Source organism: Malaya genurostris, chromosome 2 (assembly GCF_030247185.1).
Source record: "Malaya genurostris strain Urasoe2022 chromosome 2, Malgen_1.1, whole genome shotgun sequence".
Classification (NCBI taxonomy): domain Eukaryota; kingdom Metazoa; phylum Arthropoda; class Insecta; order Diptera; family Culicidae; genus Malaya; species Malaya genurostris.
The window spans coordinates 96,871,226-96,891,622 of NC_080571.1; the positions used below are offsets into that span (position 1 = coordinate 96,871,226).

Here is a 20,397-nt window from a genome sequence, read left to right on the forward strand (position 1 = left end):
CGTCCTGCCCATGATTCGCTTTCGACTCGGGTGCTGGTGGTGACGTTATGATTATGTTTATTGTTATTATGATTATATCTAGAATCTTGATTTAGAGTTAGTTCTTTTTTCTTTGATTGTCTTTGTTGGGCTGTGATCTGTTTCTCTCGTCTGCTTCGTGTGCCAGAAATTTCAAATGCTGTATGCATAATTTAGAGCGGTTTAGCTGGTTGTTGGACGAAACCTCGGTACCTCCGCGCATCCTGCGCTCATTCTCAGACCGGGGCAGGTTTTCTCAGGCCGTGCGACGTAAGGCACTCGAGCGGGAAGAATCTTTTTTTTATAACTCTATACGCGCACTCTGTCAGAATGTTGACATCCGAAATCATGAAAACGTGGTGGGGATTTGTTTTTTTTCGTTTCGGTGCGCGAGTTCTCTAGACGTACGGCCTTTGACAGCGACGGCGAGGAACAAAATATGTCATTTCGAATTATTCATTTTAATTTGATTTAATATAATCTGACAAAGCAAATTAATTTTGACATGGCTTGGCTCTTCTGCATCAGGTATGTTGGCAGGTGCATGCATGCGTACGCGTGGAAAACTTAACGGCATGGAGGATCCCGTGTTCGTATGATGGTTGGAAACATCCATCATACGCATACGTTCAACGGTCAAGATCACGCTGACCAAGAAAATAATAAATAGTTTAAGGACCGACTGAGACGGAAACGGATTAAATAGCAAGCTAATAGAGCTAGACGATAAGAGTTCTAACTTTTGAATCGGGATGTAAACAAGCACAGTTCTGACGGTGAAGTCAATGACACTTACCTCCATGTTGTGGTGATGATGATGGTGGTGCCGCATCACTAGCGGATGGTGTCCTAGGTGCACGTCCGGATCCTCGTACGTCACCGAATGTGCCGACGAGACACCTGTTGCGTCCAGATGATGCGGTGGTCCCCGAGTTGGCGTTTTGCAGGGTAGGAAGTTTTGAACTTTTCGTTTATGTCTGTTCGAAGAGAAGAAAAGAAATAAAAGAAATAATATTAATTGCCTCATTGAAATATAATACACAGGGAAATGCGAGAAATTGAGTCGGTACTCCACTCGGCAACTAATTAATGTCGTCGTCGTCGCCGTCGTCGTCGTCGCCGTCGTCGTCGTCGTCGTCATCGGATAGGCGGTCGTTGTTCTTCCCGCTGCGGGACCCGGTTCTCCCTGCGACCATCAAAGGCAGTTCAAAGCAACGTTCTAATTTATCAACAGAGTTGTCTCGTGACTGCGCAAAAGAGGCTTCAGAGCTCTGCGGCTGTGAGTAGACTGAGCCGGCCCATGAAATATCGCTGTCTCATGGCTGCGATAGATGGAATTAGAGAAGAAAATGAGTCTCCGACTACTGGTTCTAAATTTAGTGCTTGGTTTGAAAAGGTTAGCGAAGGTCCCACGAGGATTACTAATCACGTTCGGTTGACAGAAATCAATTACGTTTCGGAGGGAAACAGAATTGCGCAGGACGCAAGACGGAGAACAAAATATGATGCTTCTTGAAAATTTGAATGCAGTCAAAACTGTTGTGTTATTGGCTGTAAATAGTTCTACCACTCGCGACTGTTTAGGAATCGTTCTAAATTAATTTTGAAAGCAAACCACCCATTGTTGTCCCTCGTAAGTTGAAGTGAAGTCAAATAAAAACTCATCATGATGAAAGTTTTTCGATGAACTATGATTTAAACGAACTAATGCAGTGAGGTTTTTTCCTTGACCTCAGCATTTAGAGTAGGTAATGCTGTTGAACATTGAACCATATTTATAGTCATTAATTCAGGAATGTAAATAAGGCAACACGATCACAGACGAAGGTGCTAAAATTCAACAATAATCTTTTTTTACATTCGTCTTCGGTTTATCAGAGCATAACTGTTCAAATTGAATTTCTAGTCCTAGCCGCTATGCTATATTTACTTATCTAAATCGGATAAGTGCAACCAGTTTTTCGAAATCGGTTCTAGTAATTTTGATTGAAAGAACCTGATCATCAACGTCATTTGGGTTCTTCAGTAAAATTGTTGTTTTATCACTCGTCTTGGGAGATCTGTTGAATCGAAGTGTCTAAATAATTTAAATAGATTTAGTCCCATATAATGCCAAAGAATTATTTTTTTATAAAAGTCCTAAATAGTAGTTTAAAGACTAAATTGAATTATGTATGCCCAAGAAACCAAAAGTTTGAATAAAAGGAAATAATTCGATTTGTATAGCTTACGAAGCTTAGGAATAGCATTTTGTGCTGCCTACTTTTTAAGTAATTAATAACATTTGTAAGTCCATGCGCCGCAATAGAACGAACTTATGGGCAGCTCCTGGAATACAATGTTCAGTGAGAAAGTTAACTCTGAACTTGCTCTGCACATTCAGGTTAACAAAAAAAAAACGCATGCTTCTATACAACGGGAAAGTCCGTACAGAGTTTGCTGAATACCTGAACTTTTCAGTTGTCAATTGTTCCTCGTTTTTTTCAGAGAAGATGGAACGTTTCGCTGCCTGGCGAATCAAAGTATCTAATTAAAAACAGTAGAAGGTTAGAAACTTCATTAAATCGACTATTTGATAAAAGAAAATGTAGGAGAATATTTCTCATATATTTTCTTATATCGAAGAAATTTTCTAGAGAATTCCAACAAAATGAAAACTGTGAACTAATACACTTGTGATATGCTACTTCACGCAGAAAGAAATATTGTTGAAATAAATAAACTCCGGGTAACTGAAACGATTTTATCGTTTATATAGTGAATTCTGGTTTGATTCGGCCAATGCTTTTTTGAAACAACCAATATTTGTTTGGAATAATTGTATTCTAGTTGAGGCCAGGTTCCTCCAAACAATCGATCGAAAACTATATCTCTGAAAGAACAACATGGCTCTGTTATCTTCATTTTTTATTGAAATCCTATATTTTTTTCAATACGAATTCGAAAATAAACGGTAATATTAGTATTTGTTATGGTTCGAGATTCCCCAAAATTTGTCGAAATTTGAGTTGTTTCTTATAATCCTCATAATTTAGAAATAAACTCGCATTCGAATTCTGAAACTTACAAAACTTGGCTACTACTTGAACCTATATTTCTCCAATTTGGAAAAATAGCGATTTACGGGGTCTGATTCAGAATATAGTTCGAGATTGAGCTCTTTCCCCAAATGGTAATTACTCGTCGAATTCATCCCAAAAAAAAACTCAAACAAAAATCGTTTTCTAAGAATATCCACAGATCGGAAGCCCCATTTTGGATACTTAAATGACTTTAAATATCATTCTCCTCTACCTACTCTCCAAATCGGCCCCAAAAATATGTAAAACATTTTGTTTAATAATATTGATTATATCTAAAATCCAAATTCCGAAAAAAATATAACGTTCCTCACGAACTAAAAATCAAATAATGTAAACATTCTTTGCCCAAAGCTGAAAACGATTGAACAGAGAAACTGAAATAAAATAACAAGATTTTCAAACTACTGTTCCGCTTGTGTTGCCGACTGAACATGGATCTCGATTGCAACATTAGCAAGCGGGACTGAAATTTACGAACGTTGTTCGTTATTATCGTCTGTGTTGTATATTAAAGAATGACTTCGATCAGTTTCAAATTTGCAACAGATCTTTTAGCAACTCAAACTAAGGATTTGTTTTCACTACCTAAGTTAGAATCCTGTCAGGTAATGTAATTAGCCACAAAGTACTTTAAAATTTACACTCTTAAAAGAGCAGCAATTGTTGAGCAAGAAGAAACAATCTCCTTTCTAAATAAATAAATAAATAAATAAATAAATAAATAAATAAATAAATAAATAAATAAATGAACGAATTGTGTTTTTTACGAAGATTCATCTTTTTAGCAAAATTGTTGTGTCGCGCTGAACAATAATGAATAATGAAGAAAAACACGATGAAAGAAAGATAAAAAATTATTAGTTGTTTAAATGTATTATGATTCGATACCTGTAGTCACAGTTATTGCTGACGTTTATAATACGGTAAATTAAAATTTGATGCGTTAAAGATTTTTGCTATTTATTTTATAATGTGAACAATACAGTACATTTCAATGGTAACGGTAAAAATTAAAATTAAAATATAGTACCTTTGAGGGTAGAAACAGTACGCAGTATTTGGGTCGAAAATGCAGTACGTATACGAACGTTATTTTTAGTCATAGTTCTGAGGGGACGGGTATAGTGTGATGGGTAAGTCGATGCCTTTCACGCAGCCCGCCTGGGTTCGATTCCCAACCCCGCACATAGGGTCAGAAAGTTTTTCTGGCCCGAAGAGGCGAATGACCTTAAGGTTAAAACCTCTATAATCGAAACAAAAAAAAAGTCATAGTTCTAAAGGTTGCTACGATCGAATACTGGTCGAACAAGAATGTGCGAAAATCGGTCAAAAATATTGTTACTGAAGTCAAATTTTTCAAGCTAAATTCATACAGAATAAAGATATAGTACTTAATGAAGCTTCTCATTTAGCAACTTTGAATCGCCGGACTGGGCGTTTGAATACTCCCATCTAGCCTCCTTATTCACTTTCATCACCGTAAGTCGCCATTTTGCCTTGCGGTACAATACACTGACAACTTTTGTGTTCAGTGCTTTCTTAAGTTTCTACCCGACTATGAACTATGGCTCTGATGAGTTGGGAGGGTTCGTTTCTTTGGACATTACATGGACGCTACTATTACGGCATGCTACACCATAGCTCCTTAGTGGCTAGATGCCGAATTCGACCACTACAGTATGGAACAATTGTGTTGCTTAAGGGAAAGGTACTACTGCGCATAAATTTTCTAATTGATGGTTCCCGATTGCGATATATTTTTCGCTCATCAAGCTACTGAAACAGATGGCCTGCTGTATGAAATAATTTTTTTGAGAACTTTAACAGCTTAATGTGATTGAAAATCTTTGCCAGCTTCCATCTTCCAGTAGTCGTATAATCACCCTTATTCTGAATAACGACGTTTTAATTTTTCGATCGAATGTGGTTCGAACGAATCCTAGCTACCTTTGATTTTGCTAGCGTTATTGGGAATACAAATGAAATACGATCGAAAAATCAATACGTCGTAGTTCATGGCGTTTTTCATTGAAAAACACTGGTGGCGTGGATTGCTCTGGTTTTGCACTTTCGAGCAGAAATGACAATGAAAAACCGTTATAAAATTGCACTTCTGCTCGAAAGTGCAAAATCAGAGCAATCCACGCCACCAGTGTTTTTCAATTAAAAACGGCATCAGAATAAGGATGAATATTCCGATCCAGGATCGCCGTACTCTAGCCGACATGTTTTGCATTTCGTGACTATTTGTATTCACAATTTTCTTGACAGTCGACCAACCAATGCGTTTTCCAGTTTGATGCACGATTGTGGACAACACTCCAAGCAGATATAAGCTCGAATAATTTTTTTTTAAATTCTGTGTAAATTTTAAATTTGCTATGCGTTAGAAATAAAGTGCTGCCATCTACTCTCCTGTTCGCCACGATCTTTCGAAACGTTCCACTTCGTTCCGAAGCGATAATAAAGTTCGCTAGTCAAACACAGAAATTTTCTAATCATGGCGATTGGAGCATCACTTTCACGATTTTCGCAAGTGTAAAATACTAATTTTATTGTCACGTCGTCTATACCACATGCGAGTTCAATCGGAATAAAATAAAAATAAACATGTGATTTGAATATTTACCAAACCAAAAATTTTGCGTGTTGTGAAAGTAGAATCCAAGATGGTGTCGATCGTGGCGACATCCTCAAGTGTCTATTTGAAACTTTACACACAATTCACAATTCAATACAATAACATATATACAGGGTCCGCCTTCTATCATTTTTTTTAACTAGAGTCAAAATAAATATTGGTAACCTTAATGTCACTTCTGATTTAACTGAAACTTAGTTTAATCCTTCCGCTGAACGAAAATGATTGTGTGTACTTGTGCTTAAGGAACGCGTGAAAATAGTGCAGTTTTACTTTGAAAATCAGCTTGAAGAAGACGCCGATTTTTGCCAAAAAAATCATCTTCTCGGATGAGGCACATTTTCATCTCGGCGGGTATGTTAATAAGTAAAATTGTCGCATCTGGGGGACGGAAAACCCGCACGTTATCATGGAGAAGCCTATGCATCCTCAAAGAGTGACGGTTTGGTGCGTATTTTGGTCTGGGGGCATCATTGGACCATTTTTCTTGGAAAATGAGGCAGAAGCCGCCGCCACGGTCAATGGCGAGCGCTACCGCGCCATGATTAGCCATTGGTTCTTCACGTTACTTGAAGAGGAAGACTTGGACACCATTTGGTCCCAACAAGACGGCACTCCGTGTCACACAGCCAACGCTACGATCGATCGTCTGCGCACAGTCTTCGAAGATCGAATTATCAGTCGAAATTCGGATGTCGTTTGGCAGCCTCGGAGCTGTAATTTGACGCCGTTAGACTATTATCTTTGGGGGGCTGTCAAAGATAAGTGTTATGTGGACAAGCCAGAGACAATTCAAGCCTTGAAGGACAACATTCGTGTAGCCATAGCTGAAATAAAGCTGCACACAATCGAAAATGTACTAAAAAACTGGACCGACCGTATGGCGTACTGCAAGGCCAGCCGAGGCAGCTATTTGAATGAAATTATATTTCACAATTAACCGGAAGGATTGTTTGTTTTTTCAATCCACCCGATCCATTCATCTTCACTGTCGACAAACATTTTCTAAACTTTTTATTGCCTTCGAAATTGTTTTCATTTGGTCATAGAATTCCGCCAATGTGGTGTGCGAGTAGCTTGGTTTTTAGTGATGAGTGAGAAATCGTTTCGATACCATTTTCAAAACAGTAACGTTTCAAAGCTAAACCCTACACATATAAATAATCAAAATCCGTTCGATTTTACACGTAAGAAATGCAAGTGTGAGTAAGCATTTGCTGAATAGCATCTCTAAAGGTTAAATGATACTTTGTGGTAACTTTCAAAAGGGTAGTTAAATGTCGTACATACTCACATTGATCATCGGATTTGTGTATGTTTTGTTTGCGGTCTAATGGCACGAATAAAACTTACTCTGCAGAAGATGCTCGTTCTTTTTTTCGGTCAGCATAATTTTTCCTTGTGATCCAAACTAACTGGATCTTTCTCTTCTCTATTAAGTATCTTAGATTCTACAAGAACGTAATGTCAATTTTTGTGGAAATTAAAAAAAAACAATGGTTTAATGGTTTTGTTAAAATGTGTTTTTTGAATAAATCCTTCAAAAATAATTAGCGATAAATATCGCAAAGCTTTTCATATTTTACAGCCTAGTGAAAGTTACTCGATTCAAGATTTGTTTTGTTAGGTATTGTTCAAACTAAAATTTTGGCACACTGAATTCTGTTTACTTTTAGAGATTTTCATCTCTACTTGAAATACAATTATATCTTGAAAATATTAGTTTGGTTCTTGCCATAAAATCAGTTCACGTTTAAGAAATTTTCAATTCTGATTGGATTAAAGAATATCAAGCTGCAACCATTTGCATATTCGTACGAAAAGATCTGTTTTTCTTATGAAATTGAATCCCTTGTGCTCCCGATATTTTCATTTTTCATCGTGACACGAAAAGAGACTTCTCACATTTTTTTGTGGCTTCTAGCTGTGTGGGTTCCCGAAGGCTACCACCTCAGCAATACTGCGGTTTTGACAGTCTATCAGTCCCTATCCCAGCAGACGAGGATACGACCAACCACTCAACACCTGAACTATTTATGCAAAAGCTCCGGCAAACTCGATTATGGCCGAAGTTACTCTATCGACTGGCAGCAAACTATTTTCCCGATAAACCACGATTCATTTCGCTCCGATCGGGTCTGGCCGCAAATCTGCTGCCGACGCTTTCGATCTAGCCCCACCGATCGAGAACCCAGTCCGTCTATGAGCGTGTATAAGAAAACTTTTCCACAAACAGGACACGGACGGTGGCGCTTCGGTGTGCCGGTTGTCGGACGCGCAGTAAACAGGAGGGCGGCCGGCAGCTAACGATAACGAGCTAACTTTCATCTTATTTGCCGCATGACGGAACCCATCGATATATCCGTCCCCAACGGATGACGATGTGCTGCTGTTGCCATCGCCGTCACCGGTATGCGGGTGAGTGGCATGTGGTGCAGGATTTCGACAGATTGTGAATGCGTGTTTGTGTAGAGGATGGAAAATTGCTCAAAGAATCGCATAAAATCAAAATCATATCAAACCAATATCGGAAACGACATAGATGTGACAGAAGTGGAGAAAAAAAGAGAAAAAAAAGCAAAAGCCCCGCCGAGAAAGGAGCAAAGTGATTTGATAAAAAGTCAATCCATAAAGAAAGCTCTCGGTTCCGCTCCGTGAGTGATAGCACAAACAGGCAGTGGCAGTGCTAGGACAAGAGGGGGGAGTGAGGCTTTAGTGCACTGCATGGAGCGACCGGTTCTAAATATATCCTGAAGCTGAATGTCAACTTTTTGTAATCGGATTGCTGTGAGTCGCCTGTTAGTAGAGAAACGGGAAGGGTTTGGAAGAAACTTTTTTCCACGAGATTTCTTCAACCCTTGGGTCCGACTGACTGTCCATTTGATTAGTCCTTGGTAAAATGGCTTTCGATGGGAATCGTCAGGATTTAGAATCCTAGCATCGACAGGGATAGCGAAAACCGGAAACAGACTGAGCTGACCACACTTTTTAGCCTACGGAGGTGGAAGAGGATAAGTTCGGATCGGTAAGATTGTGGACTTCCCCGTTGCTTGCCGGCGAATGTACGGGCGGAAAATTGATATCTGCCTGAGTGACAGGTGGTACCGGAAGGATGTATTATTCTGAGAACCGCAGTTCGCAAACCTGAGAGCAGATCAGTGAAGCACGTGAAGATGGAAGTGATTCGATTGCAGAACCGTGTGCAGATGTTAACTTATTCGGGTGTGGAATGCACCCGTTGAGTCACGTTTTTCACCATCAGAGTAGATGCTCTGGGTTTTTTTTTCTTTCATTTCCCTGCTGGTCTGTTTACCGACAATTTACCACGCAAATCCATGAGCGTCTTGCGTGGTGTGCCGTACACCACAAGACAAGAAAGGATTCGATTAAGAAGATTAAAGCTCCATATCACCACCGCTTGCGGGTTTGCTCTTGTGGGAGGGGGCGGACGGTAGGAGGGAGTTGTATGTGTAAGCATGCGTACGTTTATATGTCAGTATTGCCGCGAGACACAGCGGTTTGTCGGGCGTGTAATCCTTTTGATGAACCTAACCTCTAGCGAGAAGCTTACCTAAGCCACTTGAGGGTAGGTGCCTCTTTCGCCTGCAGTTGTTTGCTTTGCCGTGCCGAGGCAAGTGGTAGACAGGAAGAAAAAATAAAACGCATTTTCTTTTTCTGTGATATCTACTCGGGTATGCTTCCGGATGAATTGAAAATTTTTAAAAAAATTAATTTATTGGGCTGCCACGGATAAAATTTTTCGATTTGTTGTGTTGACAAGCTTTATCCTTTTCTTTGTTCTTTTGTCTAGGAGCGAACAGATGCCTGAACCTTGTAGTTGTAGATTAGGCTGCTTGTTTTCGGAGTAAATATTAATCTTCCTTGAAACATTGGGGTATTATGAGTATAAAGTTTGATACTAGCTAAAAAGTCCGTAAAGTTCAGGATCCGGTTCGGTCCGGTCAGGCAAAGCGGATGCTATCCAACTTTTTAAGTCGCTAAAGCTTAACGCAACCAATCAGATTAACTTGTTCTTACCGGGAAACATTTTCAAGTGAGCAATGATAAAATAAATGGCAGCAGTTTCTGTCTCAGTGTTAGCAGGAGGATTTTCCATAAGTAATGTTTGCGTTGGAATTATGAACTATCACTTCTGGGAAACCTACCGTTTGGAAAGTAACGAGAGCGGTTTTGACATTGAGCCAATTTGTGAGCATCAAATAAGTTTTTTAACGATGGCATTTTAGATTTGATAAAAAGGTACGATTTTAATTCAATCGCACGAGAGTCTCAGAAATTTGAAAAACTGATGGAAACATTCTGGACAAATGGAGAAATTTTTTTTCAGCGACGCCAAAAATGACAGTTGATTTCTAAAGTATAACAATATAAACATTGCGTTTGCACATTAGTTCCCGATTCCTATTGTTTATTATTGCCTTTCATGTTATAAAATCACGGTGAAAACCGACTTTTGAACTAAAACCCAAAGAGCCGAGTTTCGCATACCGTTCGAATCAGTTCGTCGAGATCAGTAAATGTTATTATGTGTGTTTTTGTTTGTGTTTATGTATCTAGCATTTTGTGCACTGAATCTCATAAAATATGGAAATATTTGCACTTATGTCAGTGATGGGTATCTCAATTTTCACAAACTTAGATTCAAACTAAAGGTCTTGTAGTCCAATACATAGTATCATAATTTCATTGGAATCCAATTTCCGGTTCTGTAAGTACAGGGTGATTCGAAAAATGAAAACTTGCGTACTTACTTTTCTCAGAGATGCATATTTCGAAAATACCTTGTGATCTTATTAGATGCACATAAATGGAGCGTCGCAGTTCACGCAAATTTACGTGTAAGTACATTTAATATTGTGTCCAAAACGAAATTCATTGAAATAAAAAATGAACACAGATAGCGACCGCGGACTTGAACCGAGAATCATTGGATCTCAAAGTACGTCTGTTAATTGACTAAACCACAGAAACACACATCTGCTTGGCTGGTAAGAGGTGCATTTAAATGAATACAGTCTCATCTGCTAGGAGAATGCAAGTTACAGTCGAAACCAGTCAAATTCATGCTAATCTAATGGCGTTTTCGTTTTTAATTTGCACTACACCGGTGCAGTGCTACACTGAGGCTTGAATAAACGAACAAAAATGACGAAAACATAAACAGTAACCATTGACTACAATACATGATTCCATTGCACAGAGCTACACCAAACTTTTGATGAGTGCTACACCAGTGGTATCGGTGCAGAAAAAGTGTAGCACTGGTGTAGTGCAATTGGCAAAAACGAACGGTTTCAGTGCAGCTTTCGCTACACCAGTGTAGTGCAATTTAAAAACGAAAACGACATAAAATTAAATAATTCCAAACGGAATTACATCGTATAAGGGATTAAGTCACCTACAAAATTCAATTTGTTCTAATGTGTGGCATTTGAAGTCATCTTGTTGGAACCAAAAATTATCCTAACGTTGTTTAAGCATTTTCTGTTATACACAAATCGCGCGAAAGTAAACCCACATCTATCGTTATTGATTGCATCAGCAGGTGTGAAAAAGAACGACCCGATGATTCAACGCAGTCTCTTATTTACCTCAGATTTACTCAAAAATTATGATTATTCAACTCAGTTTTAATCAAAACTTCGAAAAGCTTTGTGTCACCTATATGAAAAAAATGCATGAGATGAAGCAATTTCTTGGGTCGAGTGCCTGATTAGGAAACTTATGAAACTTTCGGTAAAAGTAAACATTTTCGGGGGCTTCTCAGAACGGTGATTTAGTGGGTAGAAGTCTTACACGCAAAATTGGAATGCATCGAAAATTCTCAAAATTTGCAAACCAAGTCTTTTAAAGTCGGTCGAGAAAATGTTTGGACCGAAATAATAAGAACCAAGTGCTTCAAAAGGATTCATATCCAAATCCGCCTCTGTTTCTAACTTGAACAGGTCCAACAAATCTCACGACAATCGAGTCATAAACTCATCATGATGAAAGTTTTTCGATGAACTATGATTTAAACGAACTAATGCAGTGAGGTTTTTTCCTTGACCTCAGCATTTAGAGTAGGTAATGCTGTTGAACATTGAACCATATTTATAGTCATTAATTCAGGAATGTAAATAAGGCAACACGATCACAGACGAAGGTGCTAAAATTCAACAATAATCTTTTTTTACATTCGTCTTCGGTTTATCAGAGCATAACTGTTCAAATTGAATTTCTAGTCCTAGCCGCTATGCTATATTTACTTATCTAAATCGGATAAGTGCAACCAGTTTTTCGAAATCGGTTCTAGTAATTTTGATTGAAAGAACCTGATCATCAACGTCATTTGGGTTCTTCAGTAAAATTGTTGTTTTATCACTCGTCTTGGGAGATCTGTTGAATCGAAGTGTCTAAATAATTTAAATAGATTTAGTCCCATATAATGCCAAAGAATTATTTTTTTATAAAAGTCCTAAATAGTAGTTTAAAGACTAAATTGAATTATGTATGCCCAAGAAACCAAAAGTTTGAATAAAAGGAAATAATTCGATTTGTATAGCTTACGAAGCTTAGGAATAGCATTTTGTGCTGCCTACTTTTTAAGTAATTAATAACATTTGTAAGTCCATGCGCCGCAATAGAACGAACTTATGGGCAGCTCCTGGAATACAATGTTCAGTGAGAAAGTTAACTCTGAACTTGCTCTGCACATTCAGGTTAACAAAAAAAAAACGCATGCTTCTATACAACGGGAAAGTCCGTACAGAGTTTGCTGAATACCTGAACTTTTCAGTTGTCAATTGTTCCTCGTTTTTTTCAGAGAAGATGGAACGTTTCGCTGCCTGGCGAATCAAAGTATCTAATTAAAAACAGTAGAAGGTTAGAAACTTCATTAAATCGACTATTTGATAAAAGAAAATGTAGGAGAATATTTCTCATATATTTTCTTATATCGAAGAAATTTTCTAGAGAATTCCAACAAAATGAAAACTGTGAACTAATACACTTGTGATATGCTACTTCACGCAGAAAGAAATATTGTTGAAATAAATAAACTCCGGGTAACTGAAACGATTTTATCGTTTATATAGTGAATTCTGGTTTGATTCGGCCAATGCTTTTTTGAAACAACCAATATTTGTTTGGAATAATTGTATTCTAGTTGAGGCCAGGTTCCTCCAAACAATCGATCGAAAACTATATCTCTGAAAGAACAACATGGCTCTGTTATCTTCATTTTTTATTGAAATCCTATATTTTTTTCAATACGAATTCGAAAATAAACGGTAATATTAGTATTTGTTATGGTTCGAGATTCCCCAAAATTTGTCGAAATTTGAGTTGTTTCTTATAATCCTCATAATTTAGAAATAAACTCGCATTCGAATTCTGAAACTTACAAAACTTGGCTACTACTTGAACCTATATTTCTCCAATTTGGAAAAATAGCGATTTACGGGGTCTGATTCAGAATATAGTTCGAGATTGAGCTCTTTCCCCAAATGGTAATTACTCGTCGAATTCATCCCAAAAAAAACTCAAACAAAAATCGTTTTCTAAGAATATCCACAGATCGGAAGCCCCATTTTGGATACTTAAATGACTTTAAATATCATTCTCCTCTACCTACTCTCCAAATCGGCCCCAAAAATATGTAAAACATTTTGTTTAATAATATTGATTATATCTAAAATCCAAATTCCGAAAAAAATATAACGTTCCTCACGAACTAAAAATCAAATAATGTAAACATTCTTTGCCCAAAGCTGAAAACGATTGAACAGAGAAACTGAAATAAAATAACAAGATTTTCAAACTACTGTTCCGCTTGTGTTGCCGACTGAACATGGATCTCGATTGCAACATTAGCAAGCGGGACTGAAATTTACGAACGTTGTTCGTTATTATCGTCTGTGTTGTATATTAAAGAATGACTTCGATCAGTTTCAAATTTGCAACAGATCTTTTAGCAACTCAAACTAAGGATTTGTTTTCACTACCTAAGTTAGAATCCTGTCAGGTAATGTAATTAGCCACAAAGTACTTTAAAATTTACACTCTTAAAAGAGCAGCAATTGTTGAGCAAGAAGAAACAATCTCCTTTCTAAATAAATAAATAAATAAATAAATAAATAAATAAATAAATAAATAAATAAATAAATGAACGAATTGTGTTTTTTACGAAGATTCATCTTTTTAGCAAAATTGTTGTGTCGCGCTGAACAATAATGAATAATGAAGAAAAACACGATGAAAGAAAGATAAAAAATTATTAGTTGTTTAAATGTATTATGATTCGATACCTGTAGTCACAGTTATTGCTGACGTTTATAATACGGTAAATTAAAATTTGATGCGTTAAAGATTTTTGCTATTTATTTTATAATGTGAACAATACAGTACATTTCAATGGTAACGGTAAAAATTAAAATTAAAATATAGTACCTTTGAGGGTAGAAACAGTACGCAGTATTTGGGTCGAAAATGCAGTACGTATACGAACGTTATTTTTAGTCATAGTTCTGAGGGGACGGGTATAGTGTGATGGGTAAGTCGATGCCTTTCACGCAGCCCGCCTGGGTTCGATTCCCAACCCCGCACATAGGGTCAGAAAGTTTTTCTGGCCCGAAGAGGCGAATGACCTTAAGGTTAAAACCTCTATAATCGAAACAAAAAAAAAAGTCATAGTTCTAAAGGTTGCTACGATCGAATACTGGTCGAACAAGAATGTGCGAAAATCGGTCAAAAATATTGTTACTGAAGTCAAATTTTTCAAGCTAAATTCATACAGAATAAAGATATAGTACTTAATGAAGCTTCTCATTTAGCAACTTTGAATCGCCGGACTGGGCGTTTGAATACTCCCATCTAGCCTCCTTATTCACTTTCATCACCGTAAGTCGCCATTTTGCCTTGCGGTACAATACACTGACAACTTTTGTGTTCAGTGCTTTCTTAAGTTTCTACCCGACTATGAACTATGGCTCTGATGAGTTGGGAGGGTTCGTTTCTTTGGACATTACATGGACGCTACTATTACGGCATGCTACACCATAGCTCCTTAGTGGCTAGATGCCGAATTCGACCACTACAGTATGGAACAATTGTGTTGCTTAAGGGAAAGGTACTACTGCGCATAAATTTTCTAATTGATGGTTCCCGATTGCGATATATTTTTCGCTCATCAAGCTACTGAAACAGATGGCCTGCTGTATGAAATAATTTTTTTGAGAACTTTAACAGCTTAATGTGATTGAAAATCTTTGCCAGCTTCCATCTTCCAGTAGTCGTATAATCACCCTTATTCTGAATAACGACGTTTTAATTTTTCGATCGAATGTGGTTCGAACGAATCCTAGCTACCTTTGATTTTGCTAGCGTTATTGGGAATACAAATGAAATACGATCGAAAAATCAATACGTCGTAGTTCATGGCGTTTTTCATTGAAAAACACTGGTGGCGTGGATTGCTCTGGTTTTGCACTTTCGAGCAGAAATGACAATGAAAAACCGTTATAAAATTGCACTTCTGCTCGAAAGTGCAAAATCAGAGCAATCCACGCCACCAGTGTTTTTCAATTAAAAACGGCATCAGAATAAGGATGAATATTCCGATCCAGGATCGCCGTACTCTAGCCGACATGTTTTGCATTTCGTGACTATTTGTATTCACAATTTTCTTGACAGTCGACCAACCAATGCGTTTTCCAGTTTGATGCACGATTGTGGACAACACTCCAAGCAGATATAAGCTCGAATAATTTTTTTTTAAATTCTGTGTAAATTTTAAATTTGCTATGCGTTAGAAATAAAGTGCTGCCATCTACTCTCCTGTTCGCCACGATCTTTCGAAACGTTCCACTTCGTTCCGAAGCGATAATAAAGTTCGCTAGTCAAACACAGAAATTTTCTAATCATGGCGATTGGAGCATCACTTTCACGATTTTCGCAAGTGTAAAATACTAATTTTATTGTCACGTCGTCTATACCACATGCGAGTTCAATCGGAATAAAATAAAAATAAACATGTGATTTGAATATTTACCAAACCAAAAATTTTGCGTGTTGTGAAAGTAGAATCCAAGATGGTGTCGATCGTGGCGACATCCTCAAGTGTCTATTTGAAACTTTACACACAATTCACAATTCAATACAATAACATATATACAGGGTCCGCCTTCTATCATTTTTTTTAACTAGAGTCAAAATAAATATTGGTAACCTTAATGTCACTTCTGATTTAACTGAAACTTAGTTTAATCCTTCCGCTGAACGAAAATGATTGTGTGTACTTGTGCTTAAGGAACGCGTGAAAATAGTGCAGTTTTACTTTGAAAATCAGCTTGAAGAAGACGCCGATTTTTGCCAAAAAAATCATCTTCTCGGATGAGGCACATTTTCATCTCGGCGGGTATGTTAATAAGTAAAATTGTCGCATCTGGGGGACGGAAAACCCGCACGTTATCATGGAGAAGCCTATGCATCCTCAAAGAGTGACGGTTTGGTGCGTATTTTGGTCTGGGGGCATCATTGGACCATTTTTCTTGGAAAATGAGGCAGAAGCCGCCGCCACGGTCAATGGCGAGCGCTACCGCGCCATGATTAGCCATTGGTTCTTCACGTTACTTGAAGAGGAAGACTTGGACACCATTTGGTCCCAACAAGACGGCACTCCGTGTCACACAGCCAACGCTACGATCGATCGTCTGCGCACAGTCTTCGAAGATCGAATTATCAGTCGAAATTCGGATGTCGTTTGGCAGCCTCGGAGCTGTAATTTGACGCCGTTAGACTATTATCTTTGGGGGGCTGTCAAAGATAAGTGTTATGTGGACAAGCCAGAGACAATTCAAGCCTTGAAGGACAACATTCGTGTAGCCATAGCTGAAATAAAGCTGCACACAATCGAAAATGTACTAAAAAACTGGACCGACCGTATGGCGTACTGCAAGGCCAGCCGAGGCAGCTATTTGAATGAAATTATATTTCACAATTAACCGGAAGGATTGTTTGTTTTTTCAATCCACCCGATCCATTCATCTTCACTGTCGACAAACATTTTCTAAACTTTTTATTGCCTTCGAAATTGTTTTCATTTGGTCATAGAATTCCGCCAATGTGGTGTGCGAGTAGCTTGGTTTTTAGTGATGAGTGAGAAATCGTTTCGATACCATTTTCAAAACAGTAACGTTTCAAAGCTAAACCCTACACATATAAATAATCAAAATCCGTTCGATTTTACACGTAAGAAATGCAAGTGTGAGTAAGCATTTGCTGAATAGCATCTCTAAAGGTTAAATGATACTTTGTGGTAACTTTCAAAAGGGTAGTTAAATGTCGTACATACTCACATTGATCATCGGATTTGTGTATGTTTTGTTTGCGGTCTAATGGCACGAATAAAACTTACTCTGCAGAAGATGCTCGTTCTTTTTTTCGGTCAGCATAATTTTTCCTTGTGATCCAAACTAACTGGATCTTTCTCTTCTCTATTAAGTATCTTAGATTCTACAAGAACGTAATGTCAATTTTTGTGGAAATTAAAAAAAAACAATGGTTTAATGGTTTTGTTAAAATGTGTTTTTTGAATAAATCCTTCAAAAATAATTAGCGATAAATATCGCAAAGCTTTTCATATTTTACAGCCTAGTGAAAGTTACTCGATTCAAGATTTGTTTTGTTAGGTATTGTTCAAACTAAAATTTTGGCACACTGAATTCTGTTTACTTTTAGAGATTTTCATCTCTACTTGAAATACAATTATATCTTGAAAATATTAGTTTGGTTCTTGCCATAAAATCAGTTCACGTTTAAGAAATTTTCAATTCTGATTGGATTAAAGAATATCAAGCTGCAACCATTTGCATATTCGTACGAAAAGATCTGTTTTTCTTATGAAATTGAATCCCTTGTGCTCCCGATATTTTCATTTTTCATCGTGACACGAAAAGAGACTTCTCACATTTTTTTGTGGCTTCTAGCTGTGTGGGTTCCCGAAGGCTACCACCTCAGCAATACTGCGGTTTTGACAGTCTATCAGTCCCTATCCCAGCAGACGAGGATACGACCAACCACTCAACACCTGAACTATTTATGCAAAAGCTCCGGCAAACTCGATTATGGCCGAAGTTACTCTATCGACTGGCAGCAAACTATTTTCCCGATAAACCACGATTCATTTCGCTCCGATCGGGTCTGGCCGCAAATCTGCTGCCGACGCTTTCGATCTAGCCCCACCGATCGAGAACCCAGTCCGTCTATGAGCGTGTATAAGAAAACTTTTCCACAAACAGGACACGGACGGTGGCGCTTCGGTGTGCCGGTTGTCGGACGCGCAGTAAACAGGAGGGCGGCCGGCAGCTAACGATAACGAGCTAACTTTCATCTTATTTGCCGCATGACGGAACCCATCGATATATCCGTCCCCAACGGATGACGATGTGCTGCTGTTGCCATCGCCGTCACCGGTATGCGGGTGAGTGGCATGTGGTGCAGGATTTCGACAGATTGTGAATGCGTGTTTGTGTAGAGGATGGAAAATTGCTCAAAGAATCGCATAAAATCAAAATCATATCAAACCAATATCGGAAACGACATAGATGTGACAGAAGTGGAGAAAAAAAGAGAAAAAAAAGCAAAAGCCCCGCCGAGAAAGGAGCAAAGTGATTTGATAAAAAGTCAATCCATAAAGAAAGCTCTCGGTTCCGCTCCGTGAGTGATAGCACAAACAGGCAGTGGCAGTGCTAGGACAAGAGGGGGGAGTGAGGCTTTAGTGCACTGCATGGAGCGACCGGTTCTAAATATATCCTGAAGCTGAATGTCAACTTTTTGTAATCGGATTGCTGTGAGTCGCCTGTTAGTAGAGAAACGGGAAGGGTTTGGAAGAAACTTTTTTCCACGAGATTTCTTCAACCCTTGGGTCCGACTGACTGTCCATTTGATTAGTCCTTGGTAAAATGGCTTTCGATGGGAATCGTCAGGATTTAGAATCCTAGCATCGACAGGGATAGCGAAAACCGGAAACAGACTGAGCTGACCACACTTTTTAGCCTACGGAGGTGGAAGAGGATAAGTTCGGATCGGTAAGATTGTGGACTTCCCCGTTGCTTGCCGGCGAATGTACGGGCGGAAAATTGATATCTGCCTGAGTGACAGGTGGTACCGGAAGGATGTATTATTCTGAGAACCGCAGTTCGCAAACCTGAGAGCAGATCAGTGAAGCACGTGAAGATGGAAGTGATTCGATTGCAGAACCGTGTGCAGATGTTAACTTATTCGGGTGTGGAATGCACCCGTTGAGTCACGTTTTTCACCATCAGAGTAGATGCTCTGGGTTTTTTTTTCTTTCATTTCCCTGCTGGTCTGTTTACCGACAATTTACCACGCAAATCCATGAGCGTCTTGCGTGGTGTGCCGTACACCACAAGACAAGAAAGGATTCGATTAAGAAGATTAAAGCTCCATATCACCACCGCTTGCGGGTTTGCTCTTGTGGGAGGGGGCGGACGGTAGGAGGGAGTTGTATGTGTAAGCATGCGTACGTTTATATGTCAGTATTGCCGCGAGACACAGCGGTTTGTCGGGCGTGTAATCCTTTTGATGAACCTAACCTCTAGCGAGAAGCTTACCTAAGCCACTTGAGGGTAGGTGCCTCTTTCGCCTGCAGTTGTTTGCTTTGCCGTGCCGAGGCAAGTGGTAGACAGGAAGAAAAAATAAAACGCATTTTCTTTTTCTGTGATATCTACTCGGGTATGCTTCCGGATGAATTGAAAATTTTTAAAAAAATTAATTTATTGGGCTGCCACGGATAAAATTTTTCGATTTGTTGTGTTGACAAGCTTTATCCTTTTCTTTGTTCTTTTGTCTAGGAGCGAACAGATGCCTGAACCTTGTAGTTGTAGATTAGGCTGCTTGTTTTCGGAGTAAATATTAATCTTCCTTGAAACATTGGGGTATTATGAGTATAAAGTTTGATACTAGCTAAAAAGTCCGTAAAGTTCAGGATCCGGTTCGGTCCGGTCAGGCAAAGCGGATGCTATCCAACTTTTTAAGTCGCTAAAGCTTAACGCAACCAATCAGATTAACTTGTTCTTACCGGGAAACATTTTCAAGTGAGCAATGATAAAATAAATGGCAGCAGTTTCTGTCTCAGTGTTAGCAGGAGGATTTTCCATAAGTAATGTTTGCGTTGGAATTATGAACTATCACTTCTGGGAAACCTACCGTTTGGAAAGTAACGAGAGCGGTTTTGACATTGAGCCAATTTGTGAGCATCAAATAAGTTTTTTAACGATGGCATTTTAGATTTGATAAAAAGGTACGATTTTAATTCAATCGCACGAGAGTCTCAGAAATTTGAAAAACTGATGGAAACATTCTGGACAAATGGAGAAATTTTTTTTCAGCGACGCCAAAAATGACAGTTGATTTCTAAAGTATAACAATATAAACATTGCGTTTGCACATTAGTTCCCGATTCCTATTGTTTATTATTGCCTTTCATGTTATAAAATCACGGTGAAAACCGACTTTTGAACTAAAACCCAAAGAGCCGAGTTTCGCATACCGTTCGAATCAGTTCGTCGAGATCAGTAAATGTTATTATGTGTGTTTTTGTTTGTGTTTATGTATCTAGCATTTTGTGCACTG

At 38.5% G+C, this 20,397-nt stretch overlaps 1 protein-coding gene across 1 annotated transcript in view; it reads right to left on the reverse strand.

Annotated features, from left to right (window-relative positions):
- Positions 1-20,397, reverse strand: part of LOC131432749 (uncharacterized protein DDB_G0283357) — a 370,149-nt gene that overhangs the window by 40,063 nt on the left and 309,689 nt on the right. The window contains exon 4 of the mRNA XM_058599244.1: positions 815-995. Within this exon, the coding sequence (XP_058455227.1) occupies positions 815-995 (181 nt within the window). The remainder of the gene's footprint in view (positions 1-814; positions 996-20,397) is intronic.